Consider the following 16919-nt stretch of genomic DNA (forward strand, 5'->3'; position numbering starts at 1 on the left):
ACAAGAGGGGGTTGGTGAGCGCTGCAGTGTTTGGTGTACTAGAGACAGAGCAGAGGAGCCACGAGGGTTGGAACTGTCCAACTCCACTGAGGATTCAGACCCGCCCAGAATAATGACAAAATGTACAGACTAAGTACTGAGGGGCCACTGAGTTCACTGCAACTGCTCGCCGCGGATGCAAAAAAACAGGACACAATTGAACAAACTACCTGAATTAATCAGAGGCAAAATACCAAAGAAGACATCAAATCTTTACATCAGGGGTTTATTGCACTTCCAGAATTTAAATACAAAAATACCCAAATCACATCACAATGTAAACATATGAATAATGAATTTTAAAAAAAAGAAAGATTTCAGGTTTACAGAGTAACCTTCAGATCTGACAAATATGCACAGACACCAAAGTACCATATTATCGCCAATAAAAACCACTATTACTATGTACTGACCTTTTAAGATGTTACCTCATCAACCTGTCTACTGACCAAATTTGTTTTTGTATCTTCTTGAATAAAATATTTACTTTTCTTCATGCATGATCATCTTAAAGCTTTAAACTTTCCTTTGGAAAATTTATCTTATTTTCTTAACAGTTTAGAATGGCAAACAATGCATTTACTGTATACATTATCTTTACATAAGAAAGCAGCCATCTTGTCCGATGTTTTGCATATCTACAGCAGAGACTAATAAGTTGAAAGATATGATATAAGACGTTGCAGGAAGCAAGAGGCTATTTGACACAAACCAGAGGCATCCGAGGTTTAACATATGTAGAGAAAGGCAAATCATCTGTATGGTAATGTAATTCAATACTTATTAACAAATTAATCATTTGTGCATAGGGAAGGGAATGTGTCTGAATGAGTCTGTAACAATAACTATTTAAGAGGCAAGAAAAGGTGCATTCTAATACAGGGAATACAGGACACACGCAGAGCTAAGGAACAGATCTAGGAGCAGTTCTTCCTCAACCCCTCTGGGCGAACGTGATAACAGGGTTCACGCTGCTCTTCATACGGGCTCCATGAGGAGCTCTTCCAGATCAGATGGCTCCAGCTCACGGAACGCAGCGTGAGAGCCAATCACAAACAGCGTCGCTCCTGACAGGAGGCGGGACAAATGGAGAAGAGGAATGTGAAATGGAAAAACACAGCGAGTGTCCACATGCATTTACAGTTACATTGAGGTAATTTAGATGACCCTCTTCCACAGACACTTTCATTGAATGTAGCAGTGGAATAGGATTTAATACTGAAATAATATCACAGTGCTCGGATGAGCATTGCAACAAATATTCCTGCATGAATAATAATGGCTTGCAAAAATAACTAATGTGGTTTGGTTCTAACAGTTTTAACAATTTTAGTCCTATTTTACATGTGTGTGTGTTTGTGTGTGTGTTTTTAAATGTGCATTGTTTGTCTGCTGTTGAGGCCTTCTGATGTTTTGTGACAGATGATATATTCTATCTTATCTCACCTAGAACCCAAAAGACTGCAGCTCCAGCTCCGGCCAACCAGAACACAGGTAGAGAAAGGGCTCCAGCCAGACCCGCCTGGTGAGGGACATTCAGCTCCTTGCCTGGTTGACAAGAAAATTACAGATGATGCCACTGATAAAAAAGACCGAGGATGTATTTGATTTTCTGATGCTAGCCACGGATATGCATTTAATCTATCCTTGTATAAATGAACTTGTTTCTTTGCCTGCCAAAAAATCCCAGAGAGGCAACACGACAAAACAACTTTAGTTTCAAACATTTGAGCTCATTAAGACATATAAACACAAAGGTTCATATTACAGTACGGTGCCTGGTATTTAAAGAACACACTGTATTTGGTAGGTACGCAATATTAATGGATTTCAAGCTTTACTCACCCAGGACAACCAGTTTGGACTCCATGGACTTGATGTGAATTATGTAGAAGGCACCAGCAAACACAGCCAAGGCAATCAGCAGCATGGGAGAGCTGACACTGAGGGGAAGAAATATCAAATGAACAATCAATTCGGTGTTAACTTATGGCAGCATTTCCAGATTTAGTGATTGTATATTTTACTTTTAATAACATCTCACGCATATTGTTCTGTTCTCTTTTCTAATATACCCACTGGCCAAAACCCTCCAAGGAAGTTCCCGTGTGTATTGGTGCGGACCGTGTGAGTAAGAGCAGGAAGAGTAAACACTCCTGCTGACAAGACAACACAAATGATTTCCTCTTAGTTGGCCTTACATGCAGTAGAGGATGAGACCCAGGAAGATGAAGGTGTAGTTGCTGTTGAAAGTGTCCACGTTTTTCACCACCCTCTGACAGAACTCTCCAAAGTTGCGGGGTTTCGAAAACTTGCGTTGGTCCACGAAGGTGGCCCACGGTCGAATGGACGCCCGACGCCTGTCGATCCACTCTTTAGCCACACTGGGCGAGAGGCCTTTGGGGAGCCAGAGCCTAGGAAATAAGACAAAGACATTAAGAACTGAATACATAGAGAAGTATTAAAGGAATTCATAAACAAGCCCACCGAGACTAGAGTGTAAGTACCCATGTAGGGCCCTTACAGGAAGACATTTGAGCAACATAGAGTCACAAGCCCTCACGATGAAAGCATTTTCACTAACAATAACAATGTAAAGGTCTTTACCGTGCCAGGATTCCAGCTCCACCTGTGCCCGTTGGATGAGCATCCTGAGCACTGAACAGATCTCCAGCCTTGCTGTCCATGTCGACAAGACAGTTCTCCCCCGTTGGAGCTCCAGAGGGCATCTACAGACTATCTGCTGCAAGGCAATAACAAAAACAAACAATAGAATGAATACTATTTGAATTTGTCGAAAACTAATAATAATTTCAAACACACTTACTAGATTAATCAGTTCCCTCTTTATCATATAATGAATCAAGTAACATTCAGATAAATAACTCATCAATTAAGCTATTCACTAAATAATAAAAACTAATATTTGATGGTTATAGCTTCAGATAGATGAAGAGCTGATTGCTTTAGACATTTCAAATAGTTAGAGAGTAACAGTTAATCTCAATGAATGCTTGTTATGTGACGTTAATATTTCACAGTACAAGTACACATTGGAGGCTAAATCAATGATCAAGTGTAAGTAGTTAGTAACTATTTGTTTATAACAGCAGTTATGTGCCTACACGTCACATGCATGCAGAATACCAACTAAAGTTAAACTGTCGTGTTTGGGTGACTGAGTGGAAAACTCTCGTCATCAAAGGGCTTGGTCTCTGCCACATCACTACACGAAGGATACAAAGGAATCACTTATTATTAATCATTTATGAAGAAACTTGCATAGCGTTACTAAACCTACATGTGACCTGCTGTGTAACTCATAGCTAAATAAAAATATATGTGCATAAAAGACAACTTTGCGAGTTAAATAACATTTTCACAGCTAGCTTCTCCGCTAACGTTCATGTCAATGAGTATCTATCCAGGCTGATAGAAACTTATTACAATGTTACACGTTGAAGGACGCTTTCACACGAATACAAACGCCAGACCCGGTTGAAGTGGAAACTCTATAATAAGGTAACATTATATACTTACAGCAGAAACTTTGGTGTGAACGCCTCAGACCTTTTGTTGCTGTTGTGGTTCACGGATGTGATGTGGATGTTATTTAACTTCCTGCTGGCTCGGTGCTAAACATCGCCACCTAGTGGCCGCAGCGGGGACTGCTCATCCTCTGCTCCGAAAGGTTCCAGTTGATGGTTAACACATTGAACTCTGTTAAATCTGTTCTATAGGAAGTTTCTAAGTCTTATATGTGTAAGAGATCTGGTACGACTATGTGTGTTTGTTTTAGCGAGACAGCTGTGACAATGCAATCAATATAGCAGACTTGGGATCGGCCGTGTCTTTGTCAGTTGTGCCGCTGATGTGGAGCTAGTAGACGAATCATCTGATTCCAGATCAGTGGAACTAAAAACGCGACCAGACGTCATCTCGCAGGCGGAGCGCTGTGATTGGTCCGTTTCTCTGCGTTATTGTGCTGCTGTCAGGACTGCTCGACGCTGTGGGAGTTGCCAGAGATCATCCAAACCTCGACCCATCAAACTCTAATAATAACGAAGAACGTGCCTTTTGAGGTATATTAAATGTTTAAATATCGCTCGAACCCCTTTAAACCCGTTTGTATTTACGTTGTCATTGACACCAAACAGGGCACCGTCGCGTGTACAAACAAAGTTCTTAACCAGGAAGTAATATCGGTTGATTTATCTTTCCATAGTGAACGGAGTACCTGTCACATATATGTATATAAAGTTATGTCAATACACCATGTTTGTTGCTCGTTTTAACGTGCATTTGGTCATTTTTTCTTTGTGTTTGTTGTGTTGTTCTTCCTCAGAGCAACGTGATGACGTAACGTGAGGGGGTAATTTGCTACAACGGTTGTTGCTGCTGAGTGTTTGATGAACGCCGCGGCTCTGTGACTTGGCAGGACACTCTTTGAAACGACGACAACAAAGCACGTTCACAGCTGACAACACTTTGCTTTGCACGTTTCAAGACAGCGTCGAGCTGACTTCGAAAACGGGTAGGACTGCAGAGCTTGCTAAAACGGGCGTTGGAACTATAAAGCGTGCATCGCGCTGACATGTTACCTTGTAAAGTGCACACAGCTGGCTGCTGGTTTTTGCTAAGCTCACTTGTTAGTTTACGAGGAATGTGGCTTGCTGGTTTTGGCTTCCATATGTGTAGTTCAACATGACATGAATCATATGCTGTTATTTTGAGTGTTACCTGTCGAATAACTTGTGTTTTTTATCCTGAACAGTTTGACACAGGTGGGAAGGTGGAGAGGGGTCTGTAGGCAGACCCAACCCATGGCTGCCGTGCATCACCCAGGGTGCCCACTCAGGGACTCTCTTTACTGGGATGAAACAGAGTGTCTAAACTACTATGGGATGTTGTCACTCCATGAGGTCTTTGAAGTCGTTGGGTGTCAGCTGACAGAGACTGACGTTGAAGTGTTGTCATTCCTCCTGGATGAAACCTGTCCTGCGACACACCCTCTTGACCCGACAGATTGGACAGTTAAGCCCTTCGGAGGCGATCCAGACGACTTGGGTGTTTCCCCGAGTCCCGAGCTGCTGAAGGCTTGGATGCGGTTAAAGTCTCGGGGCTCCCAGCGGCCCTTAGCGGCCTCGTATAAGCCCAAGAGTGGCCTCGAGCTGTTGTTGGAGCTGGATAGGCGAGGGTACCTCAGTGATGGCAACCTGGAGCCACTACTGCAACTACTTAGAGTCCTCACTCGTCATGACTTGCTGCCTTTAGTGTCCCACAAGAAAAGGAGGACAGGTGAGGATGAAAGACGAGGGGGGGGGGCTCGTTATCAGATTTTGAGAACAAGTGCTTCTCTCTACGATTGCCTTCCAGAACATGTCGGCAATAACTGCATTCCTGTCCAAATAATCGCAGCCTGATGATTACTAACGCGTGTTTTTGTTTTTCCAGTATCTCCAGAGAGAATTGGACAGAGGAACAGGACAGAGAACAACCAGTCTGTGTGCGCTTCTGGAATACAGCACAGCTACAGACAGACAGAAATACCTCATCCATATATCTCGCAGCAGTTTAGAACTGGTATGTGCATTGTAGCATGTTATTTAGCTCACTGGGAGTACAGGCTACACTGTTTCCACAAACCTTCCAATCAGTTCAGGAGGCAGAGTGTCCAAAACAGCATTTATCATTCCTGACAGCAAGTAGCATTTTGGACTGCTCTTAAACCCGGCACATGTTTGGTGATGAGACCTCCTTTCTGACATGGAAATGTAGTTTGTTGCATCCTTCTTTTGTGCTCAGAATGTACATGAACATTATTTAAATTGAAGCGTTTTGCCCCGGGTCAAAATGATAATACCCTCGGTTATAGAATGGGGTCTAGTCAGTGGTGCCTGGTAATATACCATACGCTTGTGGGGAAACTTGCATAGAAAGGATGAACATGGAGCAATTGTTAACAGAAACGGGGAAGGACAGGAACAGAAATAAAACAGGACAATAGCAATTAAACACACAAATGAACCCCATCCATGCTAATGTCTCATTGTCTGAATTCCACAAACTAATTCCATGCATGTCCTGTCAGGTATTTACCCTCCTATGCCTGGTACGTCTGCTAGGAGGAAGAAGAAGAAGAAGAGGGGGAACGGCTGGAGTCGCAAGCCCAAGAAAACAAGCAGACCGGATCCGCCACTGCCTCCACCACCACGACCACACAAAGCCTTCTGCAGTAAGTGTGCTTAACCTATCTCTGTTTTAGCTTCTTAGCTCTTGCCTTCTTATCGTTCGTCCTGCCATTTTCTCCTCCACATCATTTTCCTGTCTTTTTCGTTTGCCATATGAGCTTCGATTTCATTTTCAGTCAATTAACACCACAGTTTCTGTTTTGTCTCCTTAATTCTGATGTTGTTCGTCTATGCTGAACCTCAGCTCGAGTTAAGGAGTTTTCATACCAATTTTCCAAATATTTCTTTATTTTTGTCATTACAAAAACGCTCAAGGCACCTTTCACGTCCAATGTTTTTTTTTAACTTCTGGCGTAAATTTGCGTTTATATATATATATATATTCTGGCTTTTAACCAGCCACACTAACACTGTTTAGACTTGCAGACAGTGGAGGGACTTTGGCTGCTTAATGTCAGCATACTTCACTGAAACACATCCTGACAGCTTCAGAAGGTACAGATACAGGTACATCATTATTATATTAATACAGTACGACTTCTTTGTGTGTAGCGATTGTACCAGACTTACTTGTAGAGATGCTTCAGTTACGCTTTGGTTTGATAACCCAATTTACTGTCTCATGGTACCAGAAAGTCAAAACCTTTATTCACTTTGTGTTCAGCCGATGCTGAGTTTACATCTCAAACACTTTGTCTGATTCACAACTTCAGGAAAAAAATATTTCACAACAAAAAAAAACAGCTTGTACTTTCCTTTCAGTTGACTTACAGCGGTTTCACGTGGTATTTTTATTATCTCGCTCTACGTTTAGTCTTGCATTACATCTCCTTAACGGTCTTAATTAAACATCGGGTGGGGGTTGGTGTCGCTCCCCCCATTTCTCCATCTTTACATTCTTTTTTCCCCTCATTTCACCCTTTCTCTAACCCATCGGACTGTTTTCTGCTGCTGCTATTGATTTTTGTCCCGTCGCCGCTCGATGCAACCCTTTGTTCGGCTTCTATTGTCAAGCTTGAAACAAAGTTGTCCCAAGTCCCAACTGTCAAACCTCACATATATTCCTGAAAAGAAAACACCTTTTGTGTAGTTGCTGGAAACAATCTAACTCCGCTGTACTCCATTATGAATGTCCTTTCCACGTTTCAACTATTGCCTGCCTCTTAATCAATCAATGCTTCTCTCAACACAACACGATTGAGATAACACTAACATCAGTTGCCTTTGTGTGACGTTTGCCTCGTCGTTTGAACTTGCATCATTGCCTGTTGGTCAGACGTACGTATTACGGCAAAGGACTGATAATTCTGACTTGATTAAAAAAAGGACAGCCCTTCTTAGCTGTGCAGTGATGTGCCTGTGTGACGATAAACATGTCGCTGTCTTGACTCCACATTTGATTCCACCAGGTTGTCTCAGGATTGTGACTCAGATCGAGTAACCTAAGACTCAATGGATCATGGAGACAGAGGGGGAGGCTGAGGAACAAAACAAAAACGTCTGTCACTCCACTCAGTCCATAGATACTGCAGTGTGCGTGGTCAACTCAGTCGTGCGCTCTCTCACAAGTCTGGGCCGATGCCTAAGGTAAAAGAGCCCCCCCCCCCCCCCTTGTTACTACAGGGGTTGGGGCGGCCAATTTGCTCTTTCTGCTTGTGGTTCATAATCTAGCTGCCCCCTACCCCCTCCCCCCCCTCAGGCATCGTAGTTCGCTCCTCAAATGAATCACCCTGTAATGTTCTTTAGTGTTGTGCACTGTGGATGATTCCTGATCTGTTTCTGACAAGGCTTGTTGGTGTCAGTGTTTCACAGAACTCAGCAGTAAGCTTTCGATATTTCCTAAAAGTTTTTCAGCTGATTTTGAAACGAAAATCTCCTGGACAACTCAAAGTTTATTGGATCTCACTAAAACCACAATAATGGGGATATATGTAGAGAAAGTCTGTTTTACATTCCCTGGTTTTCTCTCCACATAATATTAGAACTTGACACAATTTCACAAACGTGGCCATCTGCTCCAATGTCTTTGCAGGGTAGTCAGTGTCTTCACTGTAGATGTAGAACAGGTGTTGACACTCGTTACAGCCGGGTTACGTGACTGTAAAGTAAGTCGATGAACATTTTTGTAACCCTGTTAGCATTTGAGACACTCGATCAAACACTGTTATAGTTGTGCAGTCATATCCAGTGATCATTTTGGATCATTTGGACTACATCCACACTACTATGTTTCCAATTTAAAACGCATAGCTTTTGCTACTCTGGAGTTTTTAAACTCCAAAAATGGAAGAGTTTTGAAACGCGACCAAAGCCGTGTAAGTTTACAAACTCCGGGGTTACGTTGTAGTGTGAACAGGCGACACCGGACACCTTTGAAAATAAAATAAAGCAAATGTATTAGTGTGGATGTAGCCGTAGTCAAAATGTATTCTCTCAATTTTTGCTGCTATTGTTGATTTAGTTTTATCATTTTTCATCCAATTATATTGAAAAATTGAGTCAATCTAGTCCATTTTAGTCAAACTTATTTCACACAAGATTTTATTTTACCATGATTTGATGAAAAACACAGGTTAAATGAGTAAGAATGCAGCATGGTAAGATACAATATTTTTGATTTCGTCACCGTTAGTCGGTTCCGTCTTGTCTTAGTCATGTGAAAATAGATCATTTGTCATACTTTTAGTTAACAAAATTGAACACTGGTCATATGACAATAGAAATAATAAAATAAAAAAAAATAAAAAAAATAATCTTAAATCTGATGTCAAATGATCTGCTGAGCATTGCTGATAAAGATGAGAACCAATCTTTACCAGCCAGATTAAGGGATTCACTTAAACTGAGCAGCTAATTGTTACATTGTATTCTTTTCCAATTGGATCCATTCCATTTTCTCAATCACTGTCAAATACTTAGTTAAAATGACAGTGTACTCAATGTGACCTGCCCATGTTCGAGGGTGGATATTACAAGTTGTGTTACAGGAGATGTCAACACAATTTAGCTTTATGGTTTGGGTCTTATTGAGGGAGAATCAATTAATACATTTAATTGCAAAATAAAAATATCTTGGACATGTTTGTGAAGGTGCCACTTTTTGCCGCTTGTGGGAAACCTTTTTGGGCCGTCCTTTCCTCTCACACTATCTTCATTACACGTGGTTGTAAGCGTCTGCCTTAATATTCAGATCAACTCAATTCATTTGGGCTAACAGAAACGCCATGACAGCCAGCTCTGAAGGTCTCAAGTTAAAAAGAACAATGCTTCTTTAGCACAGATACTCGTCCTTTCATAAGGACCGGTCCCGTATTCCATTTCAGAGGATATAAAATGGCTGCCAAGAGACGGCTGTTTCAAAAATGCCCCATGTAACCTTTTACTGGAGCAGTTCTGAGGAAAATAACCCCAACAGTGCTCTGCTGGAGGAAGCTGCTGCTGTATCTTATCTCTGTGCCCCGTGTCAGCTCTGGGTGTGCGCTTGTCAAGAGGGAGCAGAGATAGATAGGGCGGTTCAGTCCAATGCCGGCCACTAGCTTTTAAACAGACCTCAAACACTCTTTCTTGTCATGATTCATCCCTCAGATCATTTTCAGTGAAGTGTCTCAATTACATTCAGACAATGACAACTGCTGTTACAAATGGCCTCAAGGTGTTTGTACCCTCAGCTCAGCGGTGGTTTTGTGCCATCTAAATGGGGTGCTTGAGAAGGCCCTTACTTGGTTTAATGGACATATTCGATTAATGTGGTGGTTGGGAGCTTAAATAATGGGTCGGTGAAGGTGAGGGTAAGGGGATTGGTCAAGGTAAGTGTAGTCCCAAGCATCCCACTTAGACGCTACCACGTTATATTGTAGAGCTACAGTAAAAGCTGAGCTGATTAACTTGTCAGTACCAACTATTGCCCTGACTCGGACCTCATTACGACTAAGAGTAGTGAGTGCTGTGCCATGTCTGCTTGATGTTGAAAAAAAAAAAAAAAACAGACGACAGATGTCCAACCCACTTGTGCTTGTCTCTCTTTCTCTCCTTTCTCTCCTTTCTCTCCTTTCTCTGTGTTCACAGTTCTAAACAGACCAACCTGTGTCTCAGGAAAACAGTATCCTTACACACAATCAGAAGGAGAGAACGAGCTCTAAATGATCAAACTACGCAAAATGGTACAGAGAGTGATTTTTGTCTATGGGGGGGGAGAGAGAGAGAGAGTTCTGTCTGCCCATCTCTCAATACGCCGCTAACTCTCCACTCTCTTGGTCAGTCGTTCAGCAGAAAAGCGGATCGATAAAGAGTTGAAGCTCTCCGTGCCAAGTGACTCCTCGTAAATGGGTACTTAAACTTTTTTTTTTTCTTTTTTTTTTTTTGGTGGGGGGTGAGCTGGCCGAAGCCGAACGGGCTCGGTGTTTAAAGTGAGAAGATGAAAGCTGTGCCTCCTAATGTCCTGTCTAAGTGGATGTCTCTGTGTCTGATGAAGCGTGAAGTGCTCTGTAACCCTAACAAAATGACTATCATGGTGTTCCTGTGGTTTTAAATGGCCTTCTCCTCAGTGCCGCTATCTCTACCTCCATCCTGCTCCGTATGAAATGGGGAGGCAGAAATGGAGGCCATCCATAAATACAGTAATTGCATGAAGGGCGGTTGTTTGTCATAGCCACAGCCCTCATACAGCATAATGATCCAAAAGGTCGAAACTGTTAACAGAGCTGTGACTTAATATTTCATACTGAATAGTGTGTAAGAGTTCAAATAGTTAGTTGACACGCAGGTATATAGACGCCCTATTAGACATTTTGTGATGAATCAGAATACTGAAATACTTTTTAAAAAGTCCAGAGTCTGCTGATTTGTCAATATTCTTGCACGGATATTGTACAACAAGATCTTGATTTGCAACAATGAATCACAATGTATGCATTTTTGACCCTGATTAACGGATTAAGACTTTGTCAAAGTGAAAACAAATCAGCACAAAGTCACAGGTTATTATGCTGAAAAACTGTCACAGCTCTCCTGCAGACTGCAGCAGGTTGTTGCTCCAGTATTCAGTTTAATCTCTTATGTTCTCGAGCAATACGGGGCCTGCTGCAGAGAAGCATCCCCACAGCATGACGCTGCTACCATCACACTTGATTGTGAGGTTAGTTTATTTCTGTTGGTGAGCTGTGGCTGGCATATTACAAGACATATCTTGTAATTGTTTTCTTTTTTTTAATGCTGATTTCTCTGCACCTGCCTTTACGGGTTGTGTGCACAGTGTCTCCCATCTCACAGTTTTCATAAGCCTCTCGGGGGCCCATCTTCAACCAGTTGTTGTACCCTTCCTCAGACCGATTTACCGATCAGGAACAGCCGCCATTTTGTTTGCAATGTTTGTCTTCATGATGAAGTTTTTGCAATGAAGTAGAGTTGCTGTCTGTCAGCAGTCCACTGTTAATCAATGTTGTAAAACCAATAAAACGCCAAAATGGGTGGATGAATTCTTAGTACTGGCAGTTTACGTTTTCTGAGGACAGGTGTTGATGTGTGGTATGACAAAATAATGTACTTGTATTGTCAATTGATTGACCTAAAGAAAGGTTCTTACAGACTAATATTAGTAATTTAAGACATTGTAATAGAGACAGGGTTTAATAATTTGTCAAGCAACAATCAAATGTCTTATTTCTGTAAAAACAAGTGTTTCATATTGCCTCTATGAACAAAACATTTTGCCTTTTTTGCATGAGCTAATGTAAATTGATGGTCTTCAAGTCTTATCCCCAACCCTGCATGTTTTAAACATTTCCCAAACCCCATCGATTAAGCGTCCCTTTTGATCCAGTCCTCTGTTTTTATAGTAATCTAATTGCAGCCTAATGAAGCTTGAATGCAAATGCCAATGTTTGCTCATCACTGTCCTAGAAATGTTAAGACATGCAAAATCAATGCCTTAATTCAACACTTGCATTTCTAATGTTGACATTCTCCGAACTTTATCCCTCTGGAGTCTTGTGTCGTTCCCCGTAGCGCCAAACAAAATGTAAATGGGTAAACGTGACTTTTGAGTTGAATCATGTATCAGTGGGTTCATAGGTACTTTGTAGTGAATCAGGCACAGACCTTGACAAGTCAAATGTCTTCCCATCAGAGTCACAAGTATGAGCTTTAACCACATTACTCCTGGTCTGAGTGATGTGAAGACATATTCTGTTACGTGCCAATCAACTCTAACATTCAAAGGCATTTTAAAGGGATACTTTACCCACAACATTTTTTACAGTATACATTACTCAACCCCTGTGATCTTGAATTCTTGAAGAAATGCCTCCACGGGGACCTTTTCAAAGGACGGTGTGTAGGATTTGGTGGCATCAGATTGCAACCAACTGAATACTCGCTCGCGCTAACGTGAGCTGTCATTGTGCAAAATCGTGGCATCGTTCAGAGGCCATGCTTAACGCAATGACACTACTTCAGGAGTACCGAAAGTCAGGTGGCGGCTGGCGGTAGCACGTTTCCGCCCTCTGTGACTTACGTTACCGCAGTTTTCACAAGTGGTTCTGAGAATTACGGTAAAACGTAAAAACACAAATTGTCTCGCTAGAGCCAGTGTTTGGTTTGTCCCTTATGGGCTACTGTAGAAACATGGCGCTGCAACACGGCAGGGAAGGGCTCATTCTCAGCTCACGGAAACAATGATTTTTAGTTTCTGGTGATTATATGCTAAATTAAATGCAAACACAGTTCTGAATATTTAATTTAATTTGTGCTTTTAGATCCCCTGAAATGCTACACACTGGCCTTTTTTTAGTCCATTAGTCCAATGCTTGATGGAGAGCAGCCAAGAGGTTTTGGTTGGTTTGGGTTTTTCATACCAAGAGATGCAAATGTGGCTTTAAAACACCTTTGCAGTGAGACGTCGATGAGAATGTTTCCAGTGAAATGGATGTCAGTAGATACTGTTCACCTCTTCTAAAGGGGTTTGAGTGGGAGGGATGGATTTTTGTTGCAGCAAAAGTCGTCAGCAGCTGGTTTCCTCTCCAAGCTCTGGAATAATGACATGGGGGACGATCTCAGCGGTTGTCTTACTCAGTACAGTATGTATCCTCTGATCTTTCTCGCTGCGCTGTTGCATGACCACCAATCCTGTTACTGCCGAACTCCAGCACTGAACTGTTCTCTGCAATAAACATGTTGATAGGAATGATGGTTTTTAAACACCGGACTGGGAACAGAAAGCCACTCCAGGGCTTGACACTGCTAAGTTGCTCTCATTGCTGCCACCACGATATTTGTTCAGGGGCGTCAAGTTAATCTCACTGAGTTAATTGCAACATGATTTATGTAGAGCATGCAGAATGTCACACTGAAAATCCTCATGCATCAGTTTCTGTTGATCACCGGCAGTCGTCTATAGCTAACAGCTGACATGGATTTGCTTAGGAAGAAAAGGGACTACACCACTTGTTCAGTTGCAAAGTATTTCTCTCAGTGCTCCAAAATATCAGACACTTTCAAACCTGTTGCAGAAGTATTTAGCCCAGAAATGCACACCAGTCTGATTGATCTAGCTCCAGTGCCTCCCATACTTGCAGTATTTCAGTGTCCAATTTCTGCAGTAATTTTATCTGGTCACAATGTTTTTGTGAGAACTCTGTGCTCCTGAACCCCGTTTTTTTTAAATCCCTGCTTCATGTAATGCACTATAAAGTAAATGAGCTGTCTGTTAATGATATTCTGTCTGTTTCTCTTCCCTTCATTTCATGACCCATCCCCTTCTGTGCGTTACTGTGCGTGGGCCTGTCCAATATGACCCTTTTTCTGTGACCTTTCCTCAACTTCCACTACTCCTCCTTTTCTCTCCTTCCTCACTATACCTTTTTGCCTTTCCCTCCTCATTCACTTCCTGGCCCTCTTCACTCCCTTTTTACTATTTCACTCCTCAACTCTCCTCCACCACGCCGTCACCCTTATTTATCCACCGCTACTACCTCCTCTCTCTTCCATTATCAGAAATCCGCCTGCGTGTCCGGGCCGAATACCTGGAGCATGATTCGGCACTCCGTGAGGGCGTCTCGTCGGACAAGCGGCAGCCCCTGGAGCGTCAGTTCGAGTTGTTCAGCAAAGCCAACTCGCTGCTTCGTGCCAGAGACCTGGGTTCCATCGTCTGCGACATCAACTTCACAGAGCTGGAGAACCTCGAGGCCTTCTGGAGTGACTACCTGAGTGGAGCTCTGCTGGAGGCCCTGAAGGGAGTCTTCATCACTGACTCCCTGAGGATGGCAGCAGGCACGGAGGGCGTCCGCCTGCTGATCAGCGTGGACCAGGATGACTACGAGGAGGGCCGGATGCTGCTGAGAGCGAGGAGAATGTTGCTATCTAGTACTGGTGGGCGCACAGAGACTCACTGGGCCGTATAGGCCGATAAGACTCTTTGGGGTGTGTTATATTAACTTAGCAGAATGGAATAGTTGTGAATCATATTGAAGGTTATGGTTACAGGCGAATTTGGAAGGCCTCCTTTTGTAGTTGCAATCAATGTAATAACCACTAGATGGCAGCTTTCACCATTGGTTGTATGTGTTCACAGCCAGCCTTTACATTTTCAGAATTGTCTGTTTTTCGTTGAAACATTACCTTTTTTTTTTATGAAATAATAACAGGTGCTACTGTGTAGGACACCAGGATGAAACAGGATGTGTCAAGATTTTTCTTCTTAGTCTCAGTGAGAACAGGAGCAAGCAGGCCTGTGCCAAAAGATGTGGTAAGCCCCTCATATTATCTTATATTTATATTTATCTTAAATAATTAAGGCTAAGACAACTGATGTGCCACAAATGATAGAAAATAACTCGATAGCTACATAGTGTTGACACCTGCACCTGGTTACAGACAAGTTTTAGACTACAACATACACAGACATACATGTACACAGATTAAATAGGCTGCAATCAGACCTCGTCATCAAGCATTTGTCCACCTTTTTATTTTGCCCACATTCATGCACAGATGGTGGGCATTCAGATTCCAAGACGGCTCCTGAAACTCAAAATGCAAGCGGACCCCTTTACCAAACGAAACATGCCTCACCGATAGTTTGGTTTTCGTTAGTTTGTTGAACTTGAAGAATAACGACAATATTAACTGGCACTTCTTCTTTACGAAAACAAATGTAAAGGTCAAAGAAACATGCTCTGAAAACTTTCTGATCTTTAAAGATGTGTGAGAGAACTGAGCACAGATGGAAAAGTGGGCTTCTCTCAGTACAGATTGACCTTTTGTGTCCAACTTTGGAGAGCATAGCCCATGCATATAACACCATCTATAACACCTAGATAACAAACACTGGGATTCCCGGCACTGTGTGCCACGATAACCCGACTTGTGATTGCAGTGGTCAGTGGATACGGCTGTTGCCAGTAGATGACAGCAGTGATTAGGGCTAGGCCTCAGCAGACCATGGAGGATTCATCATCCCAAGCTTGTCAACAGCAACCCGGATAATACAATGGTGGCTTGTGTCCGGGCTTCCAGCTAGGCCTCAGCAAGTGCTTCTCTCAGCAAGTAAAGCACAGGACAGTGCGTCGGTCAATAGAAGTGATGTTGGGGAGATCAAAATCAAAAGTGCACATCCCAGCTCCACTCAGCCCTGCTATGTAGGCCCAGTAGAGTGGCTCACGGACAGCTGTCTACTCACCCTGCTGGAACTAATGCCTGGACTTCACTCGTAGAAGACGATCAATAGGGCCCCTCCTGTAAGTCCCCCCCATACCGGCGCGACTTAAGCAGGCAGACTTGCTACCGTCTGAAGTGTAGGGCTCCCTGAAGGGACAGGCAGAGGGAGCGATGATGTATTATTATCATTATTATTATTATTATTATAACTGTATTATTCATATGAGGGAAAAAAAACAACGGATTCAGGGGAACATCTTTGTTAAAGAAAAAATTATTTTGGTATGCCAATTCTTTTTGTGGAAATCTTTATATATGAGATATTATTTGTGGTGAATAATAAAGGTTTGTTTGCCTAAAGCCGTTTTTGCACATTGACCTTTATTGTATCATAACTAAAATTTCAAAAATGTTTAATCTTTGCTGCCAATGTATTGTAAGAAAAGAAAATTCTGGACATGTGTACATGGGTACGTGTGTGTGTGTGTGTGTGTGTGTGTGTGTGTGTGTGTGTGTGTGTGTGTGTGTGTGTGTGTGTGTGTGTGTGTGTGTGTGTGTGTGTGTGTGTGTGTCTTCTGAAATGATGATGTTACTTTATTGTCAAATCAAGTCGTGAGTTTCTTGCATCACAGCTGATGTGTTTGCAACAAAGACAATCATTTAAGACAAGAAACAGGGACACGTACATTTACTATACCTCTTATCTCTTTGTCTCACGTTTTGTTATTGTTCTTGTTATTTTTTTTCCTCAGTTTTCTGAACTGTCATTTTTCCCGGTCCTCCACCCTCCGTACCTCAGTGTGCCCTCTTCCTGCCCCCAAACGGTCTGAAGAGGTCCATCGAATGCAGGTCACCGTGGATCAGATCCTTAATTATTTCTCCTTGCTCTAAAGCTGTCGGCATGTTGAACCCCAAGAATGGTGTGTGCTTCGAACATCTTGTCACATTACCCACTCTTGTGCTACATTTTACCATTCACTTGCTTGAATGCTTAGTAATTACAGTGTACGTAATGGCTCTAAACTGCTGGTTTGACAC

At 42.4% G+C, this 16919-nt stretch overlaps 2 protein-coding genes across 2 annotated transcripts; one reads left to right on the forward strand and one right to left on the reverse strand.

The window, feature by feature from the left end:
* Nucleotides 1-244: 244 nt before the first annotated feature.
* rabac1 (Rab acceptor 1 (prenylated)) lies at nt 245-3710 on the reverse strand. Its single transcript, XM_079164134.1, has 6 exons — nt 3580-3710; nt 2647-2782; nt 2241-2453; nt 1885-1982; nt 1486-1587; nt 245-1106 (listed from the first exon to the last, which is right to left on the reverse strand). Exons 2-6 carry the CDS (start codon nt 2766-2768, stop codon nt 1018-1020), a joined length of 624 nt encoding a protein of 207 aa, XP_079020260.1. The 5' UTR covers nt 2769-2782; nt 3580-3710; the 3' UTR covers nt 245-1017.
* Nucleotides 3711-4053: 343 nt separating this feature from the next.
* On the forward strand, nt 4054-16210 carry dedd1 (death effector domain-containing 1). The gene is made up of 6 exons (XM_079165092.1): nt 4054-4121; nt 4385-4573; nt 4814-5337; nt 5494-5622; nt 6131-6274; nt 14220-16210. Exons 3-6 carry the CDS (start codon nt 4863-4865, stop codon nt 14624-14626), a joined length of 1155 nt encoding a protein of 384 aa, XP_079021218.1. The 5' UTR covers nt 4054-4121; nt 4385-4573; nt 4814-4862; the 3' UTR covers nt 14627-16210.
* Nucleotides 16211-16919: the final 709 nt, after the last annotated feature.

The sequence above is a fragment of the Pholis gunnellus genome (genome assembly GCF_910591455.1).
Source record: "Pholis gunnellus genome assembly, chromosome: 8".
Lineage (NCBI taxonomy): Eukaryota > Metazoa > Chordata > Actinopteri > Perciformes > Pholidae > Pholis > Pholis gunnellus.

What these genes read in the sequence shown, in the direction of transcription:
- rabac1 (XM_079164134.1), bottom strand. Translation starts at nt 2,768, where the DNA reads ATGCCCTCTGGAGCTCCAACGGGGGAGAACTGTCTTGTCGACATGGAC. An exon ending in GGTCTCATCCTCTACTGCAT is followed by an intron (nt 1,983 to 2,240) that starts GTAAGGCCAACT and finishes TCTTCCCCTCAG; the next exon opens with TGTCAGCTCTCCCATGCTGC. An exon ending in GTCCAAACTGGTTGTCCTGG is followed by an intron (nt 1,588 to 1,884) that starts GTGAGTAAAGCT and finishes CTTGTCAACCAG; the next exon opens with GCAAGGAGCTGAATGTCCCT.
- dedd1 (XM_079165092.1), top strand. Translation starts at nt 4,863, where the DNA reads ATGGCTGCCGTGCATCACCCAGGGTGCCCACTCAGGGACTCTCTTTAC. An exon ending in CCACAAGAAAAGGAGGACAG is followed by an intron (nt 5,338 to 5,493) that starts GTGAGGATGAAA and finishes TTGTTTTTCCAG; the next exon opens with TATCTCCAGAGAGAATTGGA. An exon ending in ACCACACAAAGCCTTCTGCA is followed by an intron (nt 6,275 to 14,219) that starts GTAAGTGTGCTT and finishes TTCCATTATCAG; the next exon opens with AAATCCGCCTGCGTGTCCGG.